General features: G+C 41.8%; 1 protein-coding gene across 1 annotated transcript; it reads right to left on the minus strand.

Annotated features, from left to right (window-relative positions):
• Positions 1–19578: 19578 nt before the first annotated feature.
• LOC115098618 (olfactory receptor 5V1-like) lies at positions 19579–20517 on the minus strand. Its single transcript, XM_029615343.1, has one exon. The coding sequence runs from the start codon at positions 20515–20517 to the stop codon at positions 19579–19581; it is 939 nt and encodes a 312-aa protein (XP_029471203.1).
• Positions 20518–21280: the final 763 nt, after the last annotated feature.

Genomic DNA, 21280 nt, shown 5'->3' on the forward strand with positions numbered 1-21280 from the left:
AGTTCGTTACGTTTTACCTTTAGACGTGGTAAAAACTTGCAGGACCGGCTGGTCCATACATCCCCCTCAGATGATATTCCTGACAACTTTGGAATACACGGTCCATGCGGCCACTGCACTATGTGCAGTCATACGACATCGTCCTCTGAGTTTACACACCCCAGCACGGGGCGAGTTTTTAAACTCCGCTCCACATCAGACTGCCTTACAAAGGGTGTAGTGTACATTGTAAAATGTCCTTGCTCTCTACTCTATGTAGGCAAAACCACGCGAATGCTGAAGACCCGCATGATTGAACATTGTTCAAATATTCGCCTTCATAGAGTAGATGAGCCTTTGGTTTCACACTGGATTGAATGTGGTCACACCGTCCCTGATCTCTCCTTTTCAGTTATCGAGGTGGTACGTCCCCCCCTTCGGGGACGGGACTTCCCCGAGGTTCTGGGTCGGAGGGAGCAGAGGTGGATCTTTACGCTTAACACAGTTGCTCCCCAGGGCCTTAACAGGCCCTGGGGAGCAACTGTGTTAAGCGTAAAGATGGATCCATCGAGATTTGTGTTAAGCGTAAAGATGGATCCATCGAGATTTGCTGGCTTTTGACAGCTCTCGCGAGAGCTGTCACGTCCGCGCCTTTATTGTGTTTAAATGGCTGACACCTGCGAGAGCCTGCGCGCTCCGGGTATCATTTCAGAGGTATGTACATTAGCTTAATGGATGTTACTATGTAGCCTTTCTCACCATTTCATTGAGTTGACTTTTATTTGCTTTTATACTTTAGATTTGAATGTACCCCTGGTTCCCCCCCGACGCAGCCTAGCGAAACACGGGACCGTGTCGGGGGACCAAGTTAAAGAATTATTTGGAATTCATGGAGTTGCCTGTTTGAATTATATATATCCTCGATGTTCTGAAAATTTCAGTCAAGTATACCATAGAAATTGATGGTGATTAAATATTTATCCTGCACCAGTGTACTGTGATACTTGCTTACGTGCAAGGTTTTGCTTCTCTTCTCTCTAGACTTCAATTACCCCAATATAGACTGGGTAAATGTATCATCGGGTCACGCTAGAGAGATAACGTTCCTGGATGGAATAAATGATAGCTTTATGGAGCAATTGGTTCAGGAACCGACGAGAGAGGGAGCAATTTTAGATCTAATTCTCAGTGGAGCACAGGACTTGGTGAGAGAGGTAACGATGATGGGGCCGCTTGGCAATAGTGATCATAATATGATCAAATTTTATTTAATGACTGGAAAAGGAACAGTGTGCAAATCCAAGGCTCTCGTGCTAAACTTTCAAAAGGGAAATTTTGATAAAATGAGAAAAATTGTTAGAAAAAAACTGAAAGGAGCATCTACAAAAGTAAAAAATGTTCAAGAGGCGTGGTCATTGTTAAAAAAATACCATTCTAGAAGCACAGTCCAGATGTATTCCACACATTAAGAAAGGTGGAAAGAAGGCAAAACAATTACCGGCATGGTTAAAAGGGGAGGTGAAAGAAGCTATTTTAGCGAAAAGATCTTTATTCAAAAATTGGAAGAAGGATCCAACAGAAGAAAATAGGATAAAGCATAAACATTGGCAAGTTATATGTAAGACATTGATAAGACAGGCTAAGAGAGAATTTGAAAAGAAGTTGACATAGAGGCAAAAACTCACAGTAAAAACTGTTTTAAATATAACCGAAGCAGAAAGCCTGTGAGGGAGTCAGTTGGACCGTTAGATGATCGAGGGGTTAAAGGGGCACTTAGAGAAGATAAGGCCATCGCGGAAAGATTAAATGATTTCTTTGCTTCGGTGTTTACTGAAGAGGATGTTGGGGAGGTACCCGTAATGGAGAAGGTTTTCATGGGTAATGATTCAGATGGACTGAATCAAATCACGGTGAACCTAGAAGATGTGGTAGGCCTGATTGACAAACTGAAGAGTAGTAAATCACCTGGACCGGATGGTGTACACCCCAGAGTTCTGAAGGAACTAAAAAATGAAATTTCAGACCTATTAGTAAAAATTTGTAACTTATCATTAAAATCATCCATTGTACCTGAAGACTGGAGGATAGCAAATGTAACCCCAATATTTAAAAAGGGCTCCAGGGGCGATCCGGGAAACTACAGACTGGTTAGCCTGACTTCAGTGCCAGGAAAAATAGTGGAAAGTGTTCTAAACATCAAAATCACAGAACATATAGAAAGACATGGTTTAATGGACCAAAGTCAGCATGGCTTTACCCAGGGCAAGTCTTGCCTCATAAATCTGCTTCACTTTTTTGAAGGAGTTAATAAACATGTGGATAAAGGTGAACCGGTAGATATAGTATACTTGGATTTTCAGAAGGCGTTTGACAAAGTTCCTCATGAGAGGCTTCTAGGAAAAGTAAAAAGTCATGGGATAGGTGACGATGTCCTTTCGTGGATTGCAAACTGGCTAAAAGACAGGAAACAGAGAGTAGGATTAAATGGACAATTTTCTCAGTGGAAGGGAGTGGACAGTGGAGTGCCTCAGGGATCTGTTTTGGGACCCTTACTTTTCAATATATTTATAAATGATCTGGAAAGAAATACGACGAGTGAGATAATCAAATTTGCAGATGACACAAAATTGTTCAGAGTAGTTAAATCACAAGCAGATTGTGATAAATTGCAGGAAGACCTTGTGAGACTGGAAAATTGGGCATCCAAATGGCAGATGAAATTTAATGTGGATAAGTGCAAGGTGATGCATATAGGGAAAAATAACCCATGCTATAATTACACAATGTTGGGTTCCATATTAGGTGCTACAACCCAAGAAAGAGATCTAGGTGTCATAGTGGATAACACATTGAAATCGTTGGTACAGTGTGCTGCGGCAGTCAAAAAAGCAAACAGAATGTTGGGAATTATTAGAAAGGGAATGGTGAATAAAACAGAAAATGTCATAATGCCTCTGTATCGCTCCATGGTGAGACCGCACCTTGAATACTGTGTACAATTCTGGTCGCCGCATCTCAAAAAAGATATAATTGCGATGGAGAAGGTACAGAGAAGGGCTACCAAAATGATAAGGGGAATGGAGCAACTCCCCTATGAGGAAAGACTAAAGAGGTTAGGACTTTTCAGCTTGGAGAAGAGACGACTGAGGGGGGATATGATAGAGGTGTTTAAAATCATGAGAGGTCTAGAACGGGTAGATGTGAATCGGTTATTTACTCTTTCGGATAGTAGAAAGACTAGGGGTCACTCCATGAAGTTAGCATGGGGCACATTTAAAACTAATCGGAGAAAGTTCTTTTTAACTCAACGCACAATTAGACTCTAGAATTTGTTACTGGAGGATGTGGTTAGTGCAGTTAATATAGCTGTGTTTAAAAAAGGATTGGATAAGTTCTTGGAGGAGAAGTCCATTACCTGCTATTAAGTTCACTTAGAGAATAGCCACTGCCATTAGCAAAGGTTACATGGAATAGACTTAGGTTTTGGGTACTTGCCAGGTTCTTATGGCCTGGATTGGCCACTGTTGGAAACAGGATGTTGGACTTGATGGACCCTTGGTCTGACCCAGTATGGCATTTTCTTATGTTCTTATGTTCTTATGTTCTTACCAAATAAAATTATTATAAAAATATAAAAGGAATAAAGAAATAAAAAACATAAAAATTCAATAAGAAAAATAAAACAATCAAAACAATAATATTACAATATATTAATTATTCTGAAATCAATATTCAGTGGCCCGGTGAGTAGGAAAGTTACATGGACCTTCAGGAGGGCTGGATACATTTTTTGCTGAATACACTGCTATAACTTTACCCAGATAAAATTATTTGGCTATAATTAAGACAGCATGTGACAGAGTGCTCTATAGAAACCCTCAGAACATCTTAAGAGACTGGTCCCAGCAGTCTGGGCTCAGACCAGCTTAACACAGGGCGTTCTGGGTACAGAATTTCTCCCCTGTGTTGCTCTCGGGGGTGGACCCTTGTCCTGGGGCAGTGGAGAACTGCTCCCTGGTAGGGACCAGGAAGTATCTGCCCCCAGGGGGGTGGAGCACTGGAGGAAACAGGGGCTAGAATGAGCTTCACTACTGGAAGCCCATGGTCTCCCCGGATGGAGCCCGTAGGGACCCGGGCCGCTTGGACGTAGGTGGGCGTCGCAGGGTCTTCTGGAGAGGTGGTATACAGGCATGCTCATGAACAGCAAGGGAGCGTGGTCGGACTTGAGACTGAGGTTCAGATGGAGCAAGGAAGACCAGAACTGTGTAGGCGATGACAAGGCAAGGGACAGAGCCAGAATCAGGAGTCGTAGTCAATCAGGCAGGGGTCAAGAATCCTAGGGTCAGTCCGAGGAGTACAGGCAACGCAGAGGTCAGGTTCCAGAGGTCAGACGAGGTCACAAGGCAGGCAGAGGTCAGAATGCAGGCAGCAGACAGGAAGGTCTAGGAACAGGCCGAGGTCAGTACCAAGAGACAGTCCTGGGGTACTACTTGGGGAGACGAACGGCAGACGCAGGAACAGAAGGATGCAGGAACAAGGCTGGAACTAGACTTGAACAAGACTGGAACAAGATGGAACAAAGCTTAGGACGCAGTGAAATTCTAGCACACAATACAATGCCGACCCGATTGCCAAGGCAAGGAATTGCAGGCAGGGACTTCCTTAAGTAGTTCCTTCAATCAGAGTGCGTTGCGGAGCTAGGACCCGCCCCTGGCCCTACAAGAGGTGGGCGGTCCGCGCGCGCGCATAGGGGCATGAGGCTGTGCTGCCACGGGAGACTGAGGCCTGGAGGTGCACATCGCTGCCGCTGGGGAAGCTGACCCGGGACCTGCAGAAGCGCCAGAGAGGTGAGCAGGCCCGTGTGCGGGCCTGACGTGGACAGGGCGTGCAACACCCTGAGCAGTAATGAAGCATAAGCTCAGAGGGGAGAAAGGGAGGTCCCGGGGAGAAGGAGAAGGCAGCTCCTTATAACTGACCTGCTAAAATTCTTTTGCTGACATACTACAAGGTATGCAGTTTTGAATTCTGTTTGATGTCTGATTAATAAAGTTGTGCAAGAGGAAAACTAGAGTCCAGACTATATATCTGTCCTCCAGCCAGCCATAGACCACTCGTTGCTCTGTGACACATGGTGTCAGGTCCAGGGATTTTCTGCACCAAACGACTGCACAGGCAGAAGTCCAAGCCTCTTCAATGTATCTAGAAAGAGAGAAGTTTTAAGAAAGTATCTGCACTGACAGGGACTCTGCTTTACTGAAGGAAGAGAGACATTTTTTTGAGAAAGTGTTTGCTCTAAGCAGCTGCATAAAATAACACTGCTATAAAGTATACGGGAGAAAAAAACAACAACCCTGCAGAGTTTTTCTTTTCCTGGTGCCTCACACACACCTAGCATTGGCAAAACAGGCCAAGGGGGCTAACCCCACCTATATAATTAGGGGTCAAGCAGTAATTAAGGACCGGACAGGCCAGCAGCCTCATTAAAAACATTCCTCTTTAAGCAGTCATATTTTTGCTAGCAGCAGTTTCTGTATTGCTTTTTCTGCAATCAGCTGTCTTGATGGTGGTAATAATATTTGATTATATCATTATTCTTTAATAATGCAGGTATACTATATGTTGTTTTATTTTGAAGTTGACGTCATTATTTTAGTAGCAACTGAATTATGTGTATTTTATTTTTTGTACATCATCCCCAAACCTTAGAGTGCGTGGGATACAATAACTTTTAAAATAAATAAATAAACAAACAAACAGATAAATAAATACATTCTAAATGAGATCTCACAAGGGACCTACACAGAGACAAAATCATTAGGTCCACACTTATCTTTTACTGTTTCTGAGTTGGGGGGAAGGGGGCTTGAGGTCAGGGCCTGAAAGCCCTGGAGTTTGTTTTTTTGCTCCCATTAGCTGCCACTTAACAGAATGTCTTTTGTATATATCTAGTTAAATGGAAAGATCTGGACACATGTGGCTGGATCACTTTAGGACTACTCAATTATTTTGTTAAATTACTTTGAACATTGACCCCAATTCTCATACATGCTTCCCTTCCCTTTCCTCCCTCAGCTCTTAATTCCCACTTTTTCATAATCTCTTCCCTCCCTCCATCCTCATCTCTCTAGGTCCCTTTCGCCCCATCCCTTCTTTACCTCCTTCATCTCTCTTGCCTACCCCTGCCCTTCCTTCAACTTCCACATTCCCTCTCTCTCCCTACCTGCCCTCTCTTCTGTCTTCCTTCTTCCCCACCTATCTTCAATAGTTATCTTTTTCTTCCATATCTTTCCAATTCTTGCTTCTCCCCTTCATCTTCCTATTTCCGTTTATTCCCTGTTCTGTTCTCTCTTCTCTTCATCTCTCTTCTCCACTTGTTCTCTTTTGTCAGTTCCACTCCCAACCTGCCAGAACTCTGCTTGGTCCACATAGCAGCATTAGCTCAATTTTGCTGAGTTAGGTCATTGACTGCCCCACGCTTTCAACATCCTATGCAGGGAGCAGAAATGACTGATGTGGGAGACTCCTGCCATATATCAAAGATTTGGCAGGTCTCCTCTCTAGAGAGATTCTCATATAAGATTTCCCCATCAGCTCAAAATAGACAGAAACGTATTGATTTTGAACAAAGTATTGTGAAAGTGTGAGATTTACAGACTAATGCCCAAAGTTTTGATGGCCTGCGTGTGCAAATACTGGGGGATACGTGTGCGGCTGGGCCCTGTGCGTGCAAAACACTTTTTAGAAAGAGTCCAGCATGCGACTGATATATTCTGAAATGCACAAGCATTTACATAACCATGAATTTCTTTGCTAACAATTTATTAGATTGTTACAAATAAAATTAAATCTTACTGGATTATATTTATCAGTTCCTGATCCTTTATATACAGCTTTCATTGCTAGTCATTTTATTATTTATGTACAGGATGGATAGCTTGAAACATTAAATCAGTGTTCTTTAAATAACTTAAATGTCCTTACTTATCTTAGTGTCGATAGTGACATTTAAATAATTTTCCACTTTCAACTGTTCCTTTCAGTTCTCTAATAAAGCCACAGAAAACCCATGGATTGGCTATTTAACTTTAACTAGTCCTATTCCTTACCTTTTTAAAGGATATCTTAAAGTTAACAATTTCACTCATACACATATATTTCTTCGTGGTCGCTAGCTAATCTGAGTGATTTTACATAAAACTAGGCCCAAAATTTGAGCTGTAGCTGCACAACTCCTGCATCTCTCAGTATCTCTTCAGCAATCTGAGAATCAATTCTAAACTGTCAATTTACAAGTTTCCCTCCTGTGTTATCACTTTTCTAATTATGTTTCAGGAAATAGTTTTCAACTATTTTCAACCTTAAAAAAAACCAAAACTGAAAACCTGGCTATTCAGCTTGACCTATACTTAAATATCACGTCCTTACTTCTCGCTCTCAAAGGATCACCCCTCCCTCCTAAAGAAACTGGATAGCTAAGCCATCTAAGTATGCTCCTTTTGGGGTATCCCATCACTGGCAAAACAGAACTGTATATATAGTTCCGCTTACATCAATCTCGTATTTAAGCACACTACCTAAGTCCTCCTGAACCTGTCTTTTCTCTACTCCCCCCATCTTGTACCTTTATCTCCCTGTTATATGTAACTGGAATTTCTCTCTTCCCAAACCATGTTCTAGCTCCCTCTGTTAATTGTAAACCGATGTGATATGAAAATGCATGTTGGTATAAAAAAGTTTTTAAATAAATAAATAAATAAATACATATGCCAAATAACCTTCTTAAATCTTATTACAAATAGATAAACCAATTAAAATAATTTTTTGAAATTAAAATTTTCTTAAACAGAATTTAGAAATTAGCTTTGTGCTTTGGCTAGAATTTTCTATAGTTCCTCCAACCCGTTTACCTTGTATATCAGGTAAAGTTTATATTGTCATGGATTTTTATGGTATCTCCAAGGTGACAGCTTCAAAATGTTAGCTAGGACCTTTTTTTTTTTTTTAAGCACCAGATAGTATTTGTTATTTTATCTCCTTTGACTTTAATAAAAAGGGAAAAACCCATGAAAATAAATAAAAATAAACTACCACTGAAGAAACTCAAATTAAAACAACTAAAGGTTTAAAAGCACTTTCATATACTTCACAGACACCACATTTTCAAATACAGCTGGAATCATCCCCTACATCTTCCCTGGGAGCTATTTAATCAATTCAAAATGTGAAATATTTCTAGCCAAACTAAGGATCCCTCTTAACTTTGTATCTTCTCCTATGGTGACCAAACCCACCAAAAATAGTTTATGAGATGTTTTTATGATACTTTAAGTCCCTAGTGGTCCCTGTATATAACTGGTCAAATAACTCTTAAGATAACTACTGCAGAGACCAACTTCAAGTGTTGGTCATATTAGTGACTTCCTTCTCATGACCGCCACTGACAGAATTTCAATTTTTATTAATTAGGAAAGGTTATATTAATTAATTGGGGCCAAATTCACCTGGTGCTGTTATGGTTTAGTGGATGGTTTAGTGGTGTTTACGTGGATTCTTGGGTACTGTGGCAGATGACCACGCCAAGCCACAGTACTGGGCTAGACTCGGGACGCACAAACACAGAGTTAGATCTTTTATTATACAGATTATAGTATACCACCAGAGGTGGCAGTAGTGAGGTGATCCAGAGGTAGCAGTCCAGGGACCCTTGGCATAGGGAACCCGTCTCACCAAGTTGGTATAGGGAGATTCCAGAGTAGGTTTCCCAGCACACAAAGCTGTAGGTGAGATAGACTGAGAATTAGATTACTCACTAGATGGTAGCTGTAAGGTTGGCAATTCCACCAGGCTGAAGTAGATGGTAAAAGGCACCGAGGCAGGGAGAGCAGGCCCTCAAGGAGCGAGTACCTGATCCCAGTAAGGCACCTGAAAGGAAAGCAGAGGGCCCCTGAAGAGCGGGTACCCAGGTTAGAGAATACCCCGAAGGGTAAGGCAGAGCTTCCAGTGACAGCAGGAAGCGGCAGAGTAGCGTAGACTGGACGAATCCAATCCTTGCAAACTCAATGAGCTAGCAAACAAGCGTAGGCTAAATACCCAGATGGCATGATGTCACTTGAGGGGGAACGCCCCCGAGGTTCGCGCCATAGCTGGAATAAAGAAGTGGGTAGCATGCGCTTGCACACCCTAGAAGACCTTTGTGAGGAACATGGAGGGAGGCAACGCCAAAGCCGTTCCTGGGACACCGGAGAGAGTGGCTTGCAGAGCGGCTGTAGCCATCTTCCCAAGGCTAGCGGGGAGAGCATAGAAAAAGGTGAGGCACAAGGGTCGAAGCCGTCTGAGAACAACGGATGCAACATTACCCCCCTTCAAAGGGCCCCCTCCAGACCTCCTACCTGGTCTTAGTTTCTGAGGATGCATTCTGTGGAATTGTTGAAGCATCTCTTTATCCATGATATTAGCCAAAGGTTCCCAAGAGTTTTCTTCAGGTCCATAACCCTCCCATGACAGGAGGTATTCCCATACTCTGCCTTTCTTTCTCACATCAAGAATAGCGTCTACCTTGTATTTGATGTCTTCTTCTGCATCAATAGTAGTGATGAGCTTCGTTTTTTTTCTACCGGGTCGTTTTTTGAGTCGTACGCTTCGGGGTAAAGTTTGTTTTTCCTCGGTTAGTTTTTTGGAAAAACGAACAAAAACTAAATGGGGAAAAAAACTGGAGACAGCTCCTAAGATGGCTGCATGCTGAGAGGCTCGGGAAGCCAGGATTCTTGAAGCTCCTGAAAATTACCTTCTTTTTTGAAATAATGCCTGTGAAAAGAAAGGGGAAAATTCGTGTTTTCCCCTCGGTCTCTTTACCTTCAGTAATGGGACAACAAGAAATCATGAACTTCCTTAGACCAGTAACAAACTTTCCAAGGAACGAGGATCCCGCTGGACTAGACGGGGAAAGAGCTCCATCTCTGTCCTTGGAGGAGTTATCCTTGAGTCCAGACCTAAGACAAGGGCCGACGCAGAGGGCTGAGACTGTGTTGCAGCACGGACCGCTTATCGGTGAACACCCTCCTGGATTGCTAGCAGAGGGAACAGCTGTAACTGCAGCTCCGAGAGAAGCAGGACTTGCGGCTACAAACAATCCAGGGACACCGAATGGTGAAGTAATATCAGGTACCGGGCTAGGACCAGGGGTAATCAGGGAAGAACCCTCGGGAGGAACTCTGCAAAATCCTGCGGGAGGAGTACCCAAATTTGCCCCGTTGGTTGTCCCTGAACGCCCTCAGGTTATGACTCTTGTAGCTTTGTGGGAAATGATGGCAGGCATAGTGAATACCTTCAATGGTTTTAATACAAGACTGGAGCATTCAATATTACAAAGTACTACAATTACTTCTCAAATGCAAAAACAGATTAATGTGATTACAAGTTCATGCTTTGGAAGAGAAGGAGTCTGGACATTTGGAGTTCAAAGCTGCCACAGTAAGAGAGAGATATACCCTTGCTAAGAGTGTTGAGACTCTGGAAAATAAGTCAAGGCAATTGAATTTGCGTATTTTGAATTTTCCAAGAGTGATTGGAGAGACTCCATATACTACCTTAAAGAAATTTATGGGGGAAATACTGGGAATATCCCAGGAAGAACTTCCATCTATTAATAAATGTTATTTCCTCCCAAAGTCTGCAGCAACAGCTACTGCTCAGAACTGGCAAGGGAACCTCACTGAAATAATAGAAAATCCAGATATTAATGTGCTGGAGAGAGCAACACTTCTGGTCTCCTTTATTTCCTTAACAGATTTACAACTGGTTATGAGAAAATATTTTGGTTCTTTTCCAGTTTCATATATGAATGCTAATGTAAAAATCTAACCTGACTTGGCTGCTGCTACACAAATAAGATGTAGAGGCTTTTTAGCCCTACGTCAGGAAGTGATTGCCTTAGGTTTTTCTTTTATGTTAAAGTTTCCGTGTAAATGCGTGCTCAAGAAAGGAGTAGATACCTTTATTCTTTTTTTCTCCTGAACAGTTAAAGTCCTTTATTGATTTGAGAAAGCCAGCCACATCGACTCCCACAAATGTATAATTTTTTTTTTGTTTGCTGCATAGCGTGTAAAGGCCATTTTCCTTTTGAATATTTTATTTCCTGTAATTCTCTCTTAAAATTCCATGGAGTTGTCCCATTAATGATATTGATTTTTGGGTAAATGGAAATATTTCAATAACAAAAGATGGTGAAGTAATTGTGATAGGATTTAGTTTCATCTAGTTTTATTTTTTTTTTTGTTTTCCTTCTAATATTACAATTGGTTGTTCCATTTTCTGTATTGCAAAAATGATGAATTTTTGTAAACTGAAAAGCAGATAAATAAAGAATTAAAAAAAAACTAAATGGGGAAAAATGAAACTGGCCCAAAAAATGATGCGGGAAAACGAAGCTAAAAAAAACCTACCCCAAGCATTGAAATTCACTTTAATACATTAAATTGGGATTGGGATGGTGGGAGGGAGTTGTATTACAGTGAATTTTAATGTTTGGGGTGTTTTTTATTAAAAAAAAATAAATAAAATGTGCCCCTCCCCCTGTACAAACCCAAAAAACTAATTTTCCTCGTAGTTCGGGGAAAATCAGTTTCGGGGTTCAGGGCCCCTGACCCACAACAAATTAGGCAATTTCGTTGAAATTGCCTAATTTGTGATAAATGAACCACACCTCTAATCAATAGGTGTAGGTTCAGGTGTCTTGTTTGAGAACTCACTAAGGACTAATGGTTTCAATAGTGAGACATGGAATGCATTATGAATCTTTAATACTGGTGGAAGTTTCAGACTGTATGTAAGAGTACCTAGTTGTCGGAGAATCGGAAAGGGTCCGACGTAGCATGGAGGAAAATGAGCTGAAGGTAACTTGAGTCTTAAATGTTTTGTAGATAGCCAGACTTTATCACCAGGCTGGAATTCTGGAGCCTTGACGTGATGAGCATCATAGTCTTCCTTTGCTCGTTGTCCTGCTTTATGAAGCATCTAGTTTTAGTCAAAAGTTGTTGAATATCTTGACAGTAGATTCAGCTGCCGGGGATGACACTGAAAGTAGAAGTGGTAAGGGTGGTGATGGTAGTCATCCATAGACCACTTCAAATGGTGTTGATCCAGTAGATGTTGCTGGATGAGAGTTGATGGTGAATTCAGCCCAGGGCAACAGTTCACTTCAATCATTCCTGGCGAGTGTTCACGTAGGCACAAATGAACTGCTTGAGTGTCCTGTTCATTCTCTTCATTTGCCCGTTAGACTGAGGATGGTATGCAGAGGTGAAGTCGAGAGAGATATCAAACTTCTTGCATAATGCCTTCCAGAACTAGGGTTCCTCTGTCAGAGACGATGTGCTTTGGCATGCCATGTAAGCGAAAGATGTGAGTGATGAAAAGCTTTGCAAGCTCCATGGCTGTGGGCAAGCCGGCGAGAGCCACAAAGTGAGCCATCTTTGAGAAACGATCCACTGTTACCCAGATAGTGTTGTTTCCTCCTGAGAGTGGTAAGTCTACCACAAAGTCTGTAGCGATGTGTGTCCAGGGCTCGTCTGGTACTGGCAAGGGTTAGAGTAGGCCCCAAGGATGGCCGGGCGGAGGTTTCTGTCTGGCACAATTAGAGTAAGAAGCAACGTAGGAGAACGTGTCTTCCTTCATGGTGGGCCACCAGTAGTACTTCTGTAGTTTTGCAAGAGTTCTGCATTGACCAGGGTGTTCAGCCAGTTTAGAGTTGTGAGCCCAAGCTAATAACTTTTTTCTTAGGTTCTTGGGTACAACGTTCTTACCCGCAGGTACTGGGTGAGTAGCTGACAAGATAACTCTTTTCAGGTCAATGATATGTTGGGGTTCATCAGGTACAACTTCGGAGAGGAATGAGCGAGATAGGGCATCTGCTCTGACGTTCTTATCTCCAGGGCGATATTTCAGCACAAAGTCAAATCTGTTGAAGAACAGGGACCATCTCGCATGCTTATGGTTTAGGTGCTGTGTGTGGCGGATGTACTCCAGATTTTTATGATCTGTAGACTATGATCTGATGTTGTGCACCTTCAAGCCAGGGGTGCCAGTCCTCAAATGCCATCTTGATTGCCAGGAGTACTTTATCTCCTATGCCTTAGTTCTTCTTCACTGGCAAGAAGCGACGGGAGAAAAATGAGCATGGGTGTAAGATCTTAGAGTCACCGGCCTGGCTTAGCACAGCCCCTACACCTACGTCTGAGGCATCGACCTCTACGATGAAGGGCCTCGCTGGATCCAGATGTCAGAGGCATGGCTTGCTTGAGAAGCCATATTTCAGTTTCTGGAATGCTGATACAGCCTCCGTAGACCAATTGGCGAAGTTCGCACTTTTCTTAGTCATAGCTGTAAGCGTAACCGTGAGTGAGGAATAGTTCTTGATGAATGTTCTGTAGTAGTTGGTAAATCCCAGAAATCATCTAAGAGCCTTTAGACCTGTGGGTTGTGTCCATTTCTTAATGCTCTTCAGCTTCTGTGGGTTCATCTGGAAACATTGATTGGAAACAATGTACCCTAAGAAAGGCACTGATTCTTTATGAAACTTGCACTTAGACAACTTGGCGTATAGACGATTCTCACGGAGTCTTTGCAGGACTCTTTTGACATCTTCCAGATGAGTGTTCATGTCCTGGGAAAATATCAAGATGTCATTTAAATACACATTTGTAGAGTAGATCACACAGAATGTCGTTCATCATGTTTTGGAAGACAGCAGGGGAGTTGCACAGGCCAAAGAGAATCAATAGATATTCAAAGTGCCCATCCCAGGTGTTGAAGGCTGTCTTCCATTCATCGCCAGAGTGGATGAGAACTAGGTTATAGGCTCTCTTGAGATCGAGCTTGGAGAATATCTTGGCTTCCTGTAGTCTGTCAAATAGCTCTGAGATGAGTGGTAAGGGATAGCGGCCTTTCACAGTGATCTCGTTTAGACCACTGTAGTCAATACATGGACACAATGTGCCATCCTTCTTCCCCACAAAGAAGATGCCTGCACTGGCAGGAGACTTGGAGGGTCTTATTTATTTATTTATTTATTTATTTATTTTATTATTTTTGTGTACCGACATTTGATCTCAATTGAGATATCACACCGATTTACATTCAGGTACTGTAGGTATTTTTCTATCCCCAGAGGGCTTACAATCTAAGTTTGTACCTTTCTGAAGGTTCTCCTGTATGTATTCAGATATGGCTTTATTTTCCACATCGGAGAGAGGGTAAACCCTTCCTTTGGGTGGTTCAGTGTTAGGCTTCAAATTGATGGCACAGTCATAGGATCTGTGGGGAGGGAGTACATCTGCAGCCTCCTTGGAAAATACATCTTGAAAAGATGCATACTGAGGCGGCAACCCAGGCATCAATGGGGTAGTTGGCATGCAGGGTATAGGAGCGACTGCCATCAGACATTTACCATTGCAATCTGGACCCCAATATGAAAGTTCCAGAGTGGCCCAATTGAATTGAGGCATATACTGCTGCAGCCACAGTAATCCCAATACTGTAGGGTGCATGGACTTCTCTAGGACAAAGAAGGAGATAGTCTCTTCAGGTGAACCAAGGAAGATCCTGCATTAGTATGCCGGGCAGGGTCATCAAAAACTGACCTGAACAGTTCAAGGAAGCCGACAAGGTCATGTAGAATAGGATTATTGTGCTTCCTCAGCGAAGAGGCCCAAGCCAACACTCTTCCATCCAGATAAGACAAGATGTAAGTGTTCTTTGCATGTGCTGTAGGAAAATGATTAGGCTGCAGGGAAAAGTGCATGAAACATTGGTTGATAAATCCTCTACATTTCCATACTTCCCCTGAGAAGCATGTTGGAGCAGATAGAGGTACAAATGTCTTGACGTCACTTCTTGTTGCGTTCGTGCCTGTTCTTGCCCTCACTCCACCCTCTCTAACTCTGAGGTGACTCCCTTCAGGTGTCTGTCTCCATACTCCAGCCTAGTTGGTGGTCCCTTTCTTGATGTCCTCTTGAGGGCGCTGTCATCTGCGATCGACTCAAGGATTCACCATTCTACATTAGAGTGCTCATCTCTCACACTTCAAGAGCTGAGTATAACAAACTGCTACCTTGCAGTCTACCCTCAACTATTGCTGACATCTCTTCTCTTGGGAGCAACTCCATAGCAGCTTTTATTATAATTGCTACGCAGCAGTCCTAACCTATAACAGACTGTATACTCCTAGCAGACATTTTTAAAGATGGTGCCGGCCATCCATTGCTCTTACCATGTGACAGGGGCCGGCCAATGGCACGGATAACCTGTCACATGGGAAGGGCAAAGGGCCATCGGCGCCATTTTTATTAATGCAGCCGATGGCCCGAGAGCGGGAGATCGCTCCCTGCGCCGCCACTAGACCACCAGGTAATTTTAAAATCTTTTTTGGGGGTTCGGGAGGGTGGGGGAGGGTTTTTTGATTATCGGATCGGGCGCAGCCGATAATCAAAAATCAAATCGGGCCGGGCGATAAAAATTTTAAGATTTGGATCGGAACCGGAACCGATCAGATTCCGGTTCCGATTCACATCTCTACAAATTACAATGCGCTCATTGCCCCAACATACCTCATCAGGGACCACAGCAGCCCAGCAGGACCAACAAGAACCCCCAGTTAGGTAAACAAATTTATTTATTTATATAATATTTTACCACATTCACTCTAGAAACAGCTATTGGCCAGGAAGCATGGACTGTGGTTCCTGCTGGAACCCAGTACATATGCACCATGAATCTGGCCAGTAATTGTTGCTGTAGTATAATGGCCAAGAATTCCTCTCCTCAGAGACTGAGAACTCTTCCTTCAAGGGATCCTCAGCTCTGGTTGCCCAAGGAGCAGAAGCTGGATTTAGGAAATTAACCTGCAGCACTGCCACTGAATCACTGTGCCAGTCCATTTCCTTTCCGGACAACATTGGGTCTGCAAATAAAACTAACAATCAATTAAAGATGTCCACTCATTTGCATTTTACCCATTCATTCCAAAGAATGTTTTGTTTCATTTGTGGATCCATGAAACAAATGGAGGGTGCCCACAGATTTAACAAAAATGTTTCTCATTCAATTATGTTTCACATTCAAGTCTATGTCTGTACTGAACAAAGATGCAGTCAGGAAGAAATTGACAACTATACCAACCAACTCTTTCCTGTGCAACATGGCAGCCTCCTGGGAGCTGAGGTGGGATCAAGATGACAAGAAAACTGGAAGGAGGACAAATCACAGTGAAGCATCTTTTTAACTGCCATTTGGATCATGTGATGTTGATGTTCTCCCACTAAATGTTCTGAGCATGTGAAAAGAAACTCCATTTTCTCTCTTATGGTTTGCAGAGACGAGTTGTATGTTTAAAAGCTCTCTTATGTGGACAAAAATCTTAAGAAAATAAAGGCACTGGTATTCATAAAAGGGAAGCATTTCTTTTGGACGAATTAGGCAATTTCAACGAAATTGCCTAATTCGTCCTATTTCAGGAAACCCGAAAAACAAACATAATTTTTCCAAAATTTCTGAAAAATTTGTTTTTTGGGTTAGTGCGCTAACTCCGTTAGTATGCGCTAATCTGAAATTTCAGGTTCCCCAGAAAAAAAAAGCCCAAACCGTGGGAAAAACGAAATTTCCCGCAGCTGGCTGTAACCGAAGCCTGATCCGATAGATTTGGGTTTCGCACATCTCTAATTGATAAAGGGCTTTTTCTGATCTGTGCTGCAGTCCGTGGTCTCTCACTCATGATCCACCCTCAGTCTCAACTCCAGTTCCACCATCAGCACCTAAAGGCGCAGAGAAGGTATTGTGTAAGATGTCCGAGATCTGGAATCACTGTTACGTGAGAGAGGACCCACATTTTGTTCAATGATTTCATTGCAGTAAGGACATCAGTTGAAGGAAGGTGCTGGGACATTTTGCAAACATTGGTATGGAGCATCAGCTGCAGAAACAGCACCCGCTAGCTTTGGCATCAGGAGAGGATGGCAGTACTAACCTGGGGACACCCTCTGCCACTCAAATCAAAAACCATAGGGAAGGGGTTGAAGATATGTCTACTAACTGATCCCACAGCCTCTTCCACCAGTCAGGTGGCAGCCAGTAGCCCCCCTGCCATGCATCTGCAGTGGCAACTCACCACAGAGGAAATGGGATGATGTTAATTATTACAATCAGAGAAAGAGGCAGGCAGCATTGAAAGTAGTAACAAGATGCATCAGGAAAATGATTGCCTTGGATAACTAGCCCCTGCAGATAATGGAAAACCTGGGTTTACAACTTGGGGGTCTTGCTGCCAATCCCAAACTTTATACCTTTGGACTCTTGCTACCATAACCCAGATTCTACTCTGCCTTGCTGCTATACCTCTTATGCTACATCTTGGGCTTCTTTATGCCACCCAGCCTTGCTGCCATAAGCCAGATTCTATATCTTTGGATGTTCTTGTCACTGTGGTTGGTTGCTTTGAACCTCTCATGATGTCTTGGAGTCTTCTTGCTCTCTTTGTGTTGCTTTCTCCCTCTATCAGTGCTTAAGTTTTTTTTTCTGCCACTTCTCCTGCTTTGTTACCCCTTCATGGTGCCTTAGCATGTTCATGCCACTTTCTTTTCATGTGCTGCCTTTGGGGAGGGGGGGGGGGGGGTCATGCCACTGTTATTGGTGCCCTCTTTTGAAGCTTTGGCGTATTCTTGACACTCTTGATGTGACTTTGCTCCTCTGATGGTGTCCTAGAGAACTCCGGCCACTTTCTGCACCCTTTTACCCTTTATGGTACCTTAGGTCATTTTTGATACTTTTTTTTGCCATAGTCTAGTGCCTTGTAATTCTTTTCTCCCTTCTGATATTGTCTGTCCAGAAGTTTTATTAGACTTGATTAGAAAATTCTAATTTTGATAATCAAAATTTATTGCATGTCTTCCCCTATTGATGTTAAAGGGAAATACAAAATGAATGAAATAAAGAAATGAAACTTTTTTTTCATTTGATGCTAATGAAATAAAGGGAGGTGACCTACAAAATGAATAAACAAATCAAAATGAAAATTTTGCCTTTGTACATGTCTGCAATCAATAACACTGCAGGGGTAGTAACTTTAAAGAAATAGCAAGGAAAAATGAGTATTAACTTAATGCCAGTACAAATATTTTAAATAATTATCTAATTTATCATAAAAGGCAGACAAAGTCAGTTTTGGTTTTACCCCAGTTGAATCAATGGACTTGTAATTTTATTTTCTCTAAAAGAAGCAAAAATAAATATCAACAAATAAAGTACAGTTAGTACCTATTAATTGGAACTACTTAATATATTTGTGACTAGTTTTCAAGAGCTAAGCCCCTTTCATCAGGTCAATGCAAAATAGGCATAGCTCCCAGGAACTAGTCACAAATGTATTAAATTAGTCCAAAAAAAATGTTTCACCTACATTTTTCTTCACCCTTAATTGTTAATATCTAACATGACACTACTTTAAGCTAAGAAAAGCAAAAACTATAAGTATTTATATTCAATAGGTACATAAACAAAAGACTTGGATCGGCTTTTCAAGGTTGTCCTGAATAGAGTGGCCAACATAAAGAAAATAAGATGTGCCATGCTGTGTCAAACCAAAGGTCTATCAAACCCAGCATTATTTCTCCAACAATGGCCAATCCAGGTCAACTGCCCAAGAAGATCCCAAAAAAGCAGATTCTATTCTTTATTACTCATTCCCAGGGACAAGCGATGGGTTTCCAAAAGACTAATAATTGTGTATAGACTTTCCCTCCAGGAACTTCTCCAAATTCCTTTTAAACCCAGTCAGATGTTTTGATCACACTCTCTGGCAATGAAATTTACAACTTAATTATGTATTGATGAAAAAATACCTTCTTCAGTTTGTTTTAAATCTAATACCTGCTTGCCTCATGGGGAATTCCCTTGTCCTAGCATTACTTGAAAGGGTAAATACCTTTTCCCTACTTACCTTCTCTACCTACTCATGATTTAAAAAATATCTGTCATATCTTCAACTGTTCTCCAAGATAGACATCCCTAACCTCTTTAGTCTTTCTCATAAAGCAAAAATAAAATGATATGAAATTGGTTTCACATTCTATGTTGTGTTGTGGAGATCATCCAAATAACCTGAAGTCATGAGTAAGTTCACCAAACAGTTTGATATCATCTGGACAGCCATAATCAGCTGGTTTTGCTCTATTGCATTTCTGGGCTTATGCTACAAAAAGCTACAGGTCCATAGATGAAGTGGAGCTGAGCTTTCTTTAGATAATATGGAAAGAGTTGGTAACCTTAGTCAATGTAGGAGAGGTAGACCTCTGAAGATCCACTTTTTCAGGACAGGTAGATCCAGTTCTGGACTTATAGTTATGATTTTTCTTATGAAAACACAAGACTTCAAATCAATGCCTGTGATAGAATAAAACTAGACTGGATCTAAATGCCCTGAAAAAATGGTGATAGTTTTTAATCTTAGATGTACTTTTCTTGAAAATGACTTTCCTCATCTGCCATTGTAGTAGAAAATTTGTGTTTATTGGTGTAAAACAAAGAAATCACATGATAAGATTTCTGCATGATCTAGGAAAGTCTGTTCTTTAGGAACAGTGTCTTCAATGCCCCTTTAACCTCCTTGTTCCTCAGGCTGTAGATAATGGGGTTCAGCATGGGGATTATAACACTATATATAACAGCTATCACCTTCACCTCCTCACTCAGTATATACATGGAGTAGGGGCGCATGTAGCAATAAGTTCCACTAAAATGGAATAATGTCACCACTATTAGGTGTGAGGAACAGGTGGAAAATGTCCTTCGTCGCCCCTCTGAGGTGCGGATCTTCAAGACAGCAAAGACAATGAAGACATAGGATGAAACTACCAACATGAAGGGGATGACGCCACAGACAAAAGCAACTACAAGGAAGACGATCTCTTGAGCAGAAACACTGGAGCAGGAGAGCTTGTAGAGTGGAGGAATGTCACAGAAAAAGTGATCAACAATGTTGGGACCACAGAAGTCCAAGGTAGAAACACAGACAGCCTCTGTCACTGAATTTATGAAGCCCATGAGCCAACAACTGGCAACAAGCTGAACACAAACTTTACGGTTCATAATCAATGTGTAATTTAATGGGTAACAGATGGCAACATAACGATCATAGGCCATAGCTGCTAAGAGATAACACTCCACTACAATGAAGAACTGGAAGCAGTACATCTGTGTGATGCAGCCAAGGAAGGAAATGGACTTCCTGTGAGACAGAAAATTTTCCAGCATTTTTGGCACAGTGACAGAAACACAGAACAGGTCTATAGTGGAGAGGTTGGCCAGGAAGAAGTACATAGGACTGTGCAGGCGAGAGTCACTGTTGATGAGGGTAAAGATGAGAAGATTTCCCATGAGGGTGATGAGGTAGATGATGAGGAATATGAGGAAGAGGAAGATCTGGGGCTCCTGGACACTAGAGAGTCCAAGGATAAAAAACTCAGTCACACCGGAGTGGTTTCCTCTTCTCATGATATTCTTACAACCTGTCAATGAGGTATAATTATTAGGTCTATTCTTTATTATCTTCTTATTCTTTCATATCTGACCTTGATATGATATTCAATACTATCATGCAGGAAGGTGCTAATGAGTAGCATTCAAGATGGCTGCTTGAGAAGTTGTGCCCTGAGAAAAATCTCTAGAATATTCAGTTTCCCAATGTATATTGCCCTATTTTTCTTTTATATTACAGTGCCTTTGATCAGGATTATGGCAGGAAATAAATCAGCTAAAGGAGACTCTTCTCGGAATACTCAGCAAGGAGTGAAACACGTTAAACAGAACCTGCCATCTCCTGCTAAAATGGTGACAGGGCAGAACTCAGAGATATCACTTCCGGCCATTATGACTGAATTGCTGCAGGTAAATGAAATGCTGAAATATAATTCAGCCAAAATGTCAGAAATTAGAAATATTTCTGGTCTAAAAAGTCAGTTTACTGGTATGCAGACAAAATGGATTCCATAGAGCAGGATATTTAGATAATTCTAAAAAGATACCAGAATTTTAAAGAAAAGTGAACAAGATCCTTCTGGTGGAGAGGAGTTCAGAAGATTTAAATAGTAGGAGCAGATTAAATTATATTAATATTCTTGGTGTTCCTGAACATTCAGAGTGGTCAGATCAGATGGGTTTTTCCAGCATTTTCTAACAAACTTATTAGATCTGCAGTTTACTTACCTTTTGAGATAGAAGGAGCTCATTGAGTTTCCTCTTTCATTGCTAAGTTTCC

Source organism: Rhinatrema bivittatum, chromosome 1 (assembly GCF_901001135.1).
Source record: "Rhinatrema bivittatum chromosome 1, aRhiBiv1.1, whole genome shotgun sequence".
Classification (NCBI taxonomy): domain Eukaryota; kingdom Metazoa; phylum Chordata; class Amphibia; order Gymnophiona; family Rhinatrematidae; genus Rhinatrema; species Rhinatrema bivittatum.